At 26.2% G+C, this 2,786-nt stretch overlaps 2 protein-coding genes across 2 annotated transcripts in view; one reads left to right on the forward strand and one right to left on the reverse strand.

Annotated features, from left to right (window-relative positions):
- LOC108570561 (small VCP/p97-interacting protein) overlaps positions 1-492 on the reverse strand; it is a 1,036-nt gene extending 544 nt beyond the window's left edge. Inside the window, exon 1 of the mRNA XM_017932437.1 lies at positions 316-492. Within this exon, the coding sequence (XP_017787926.1) occupies positions 316-381 (66 nt within the window). The 5' untranslated portion in view covers positions 382-492. The remainder of the gene's footprint in view (positions 1-315) is intronic.
- Positions 493-1,484: 992 nt separating this feature from the next.
- LOC108570520 (retinol dehydrogenase 11-like) lies at positions 1,485-2,786 on the forward strand (the record flags this gene model as incomplete). The annotated part of the gene is made up of 4 exons (XM_017932392.1): positions 1,485-1,825; positions 1,912-2,147; positions 2,228-2,525; positions 2,625-2,786. Coding segments are annotated over exons 1-4 (969 nt in total), but the record flags the coding sequence as incomplete, so codon positions are not given.

The following is a 2,786-nucleotide window of genomic DNA, read 5'->3' on the forward strand; positions in this document are numbered from 1 at the left end:
CCCATTTCTCTGTATTAGGAAATAACAGTCTAAATACAAAAGTACCTTTTTTAATATTATATAAATTTGTATAATGTAATCTAAAGAAGAAACAAATTTGTTGTGATACCGATTGTAATAACAAAAAATGAAACATACGATGGAAAAATAATGTACAGAAAAAGAAGGTACTGAAATAAAGAAACTCTATTTACAAAGTTACAGTTTGTTGGAGAATAATAATAATAATAATAATAAAAGACAGTGTATCCAAGAAATATATCTGCACATAAATGTTAATATTTATGCTAATAACCTCAAAATTTCTATTCTTACCAAATCTGGTGTTAAATTTTCACATGAAGGTGACATTTTGCAACAAGGTAGACAATAATTACCCATGTTAAATATCAATTATTTTTGCTACACCTAGAAACTGAAATTATTTATATTGTAATAAATTTTGCACTTGTTTTGATCAATATGAAAAATTTTCATTCGCATATGAACAATACGAATTGCCAACTGATATATTCAATCAATAAACTACATATGAGATATGCATGTATATTAATTTAAATACGATGATAAAGTAATTTTATTCTTTATTTCTTGTTTTTAATCAATATGTATGACCGTATACCAATTTTGCATTAAATAAATTACAGTTTTAGATAAAATTATACATGTATGTGTCATACATAATTTTAATATATATAACTATACTTGGATATAATATTCTTATTCTCTATTACAGATATAGAGAATAAAATAGAATATATTACTATTCAGATAGTATTACGTTCCTTAAAATGCATTAATAATTAGAACACACTAAGTAATAAATATTCTAGAAATCACTGATACATATAGTAAGATTATAAAAACCGAAAGTATTTATATTTTTTAATGTCCGTAATAAATTATCCTTTCTTTAAAAATAAACATAATGCAATACCAATCTTATACAAACATTATTATCTGTATAAGCACTGATATATACACAATTTTTTTATTTATATGTAATAAACTGTTTTACATTTGAATTTTCATATAAAAAAATAAAATGTCATTGAAGATATTGAAATTTTCCATTGCAAAATTTAATCAAATAACTCGAATTTGATAATAAATACACATATTAGTGATAAGAAGTTACTATATTTCTTTACGGTATACAGTACTTATACGGTTTTCACTCATGCATTTCAAACGGAACAACAAATTTCTCAATATTATGGTTTAATTTAAATAATTATTTTAGTAAAATATTTAGTTAGTACCTAATGAAGTTCATTGGTAGTGCACGAATATCTAATAAAAACTTTACTTTCATACCAAAATATAATTTATGAAAAACAAATATCGTACCAAAGTATGTGATAAACAGGGTTAATTTATGAAACGCAAAAATCTCTAAAATTCCATGATTCATTCATTTATAAAAAGTAGATAAACATATAGCACATAAAAATGTATTAAAGTGTTTTTATTTTGGCCAGTGATTGTGTACAAACATTTCTTAATTCGAGTACTTAAAGTATACATATGACATAGTTGCTCCTGAACAAATATGGTATCTTCATGGTGTTATTTCATTTTACCGGTAGTATTACTTATTGGGTTACTTCGAAAATGTCGTGCACATACTTGGGGAAGATGTAAAAATACAGACAGTTTAGAAGGTCGAGTATGTATTGTGACAGGGGCCAATTCAGGCATTGGTAAAGAAACAGTGAAGGAACTGGCAAAAAGAGAGGCTACAGTCATTTTAGCTTGTAGAAATTTACAAAGTGCTCGAGATGTTATATTTGAAATACGCACTCAAACATCTACTGGAAAATTAGTAAATATTAATTTATAATAGTTTATTTTTGTTTATGAAGTCCTTTATATCAATAATACATACAAAGTATATTATTATGTTTTTAGGTGCCAATGAAATTAGATTTGGCATCATTTTCATCAATCAGAGAATTTGCTGCAGATGTAATACAAAATTTTGCACAGGTTCATGTGCTAATTAATAATGCTGGAGTATATGTTCCTTTTAAAGAACATGCTTTAACTGAAGATGGATTTGAAATTCATTTTGGAGTAAATCATTTAGGTCATTTTTTGCTCACAAATTTACTTTTGGAACATTTAAAACAAAGTGCACCAAGCAGGTTTGGCATAGAGCAGAATATCTTTATCTACCATATCTAATACCAATTTATTATTTATTAACATAATTCTTTTGAAATAGGATTGTTATTGTGTCATCTAAACTTTTTGAATCTGGGGTAATTGATTTTTCAAATCTGAATGGTGAAAAAGGATTAGTAGTCAAAGAACGCATGAATCCTGCTTATTGCAACTCAAAATTAGCAAATACTTATTTTGGTTTTGAACTTGCAAAAAGAATAGAAAAGAGTGGCGTTAATGTGTATATAGTTTGTCCTGGATTTAGTTACACAGGATTATTTAAAAATGTTAAAAGAAGTTGGTTCCATTACATTATTTTTTCACCTATAGCTCTGTTATATTTACGTACTGCAAATCAGGTAAATATTTTAAGATATGATGTATATTTTGACGAATATCAGTTTACAATCTTTTATAAAAAAAATATTACTACATGTATGCTTATATTTTTGCTGTAGGGTGCACAAACTGTATTGCACTGTGCAATAGAACCTTCTTTGTCTAATGAAAGTGGAAACATTTACCGTGACTGTAAACTTTATGTTTCAAAAAAGAAATTAGACAGTGATGTAGCACTACGTTTATGGGATGTAAGTCTGCAACTAACTAGAATTAAGGAG

The sequence above is a fragment of the Habropoda laboriosa genome, unplaced genomic scaffold, assembly GCF_001263275.1.
Source record: "Habropoda laboriosa isolate 0110345459 unplaced genomic scaffold, ASM126327v1 scaffold61, whole genome shotgun sequence".
NCBI lineage: Eukaryota > Metazoa > Arthropoda > Insecta > Hymenoptera > Apidae > Habropoda > Habropoda laboriosa.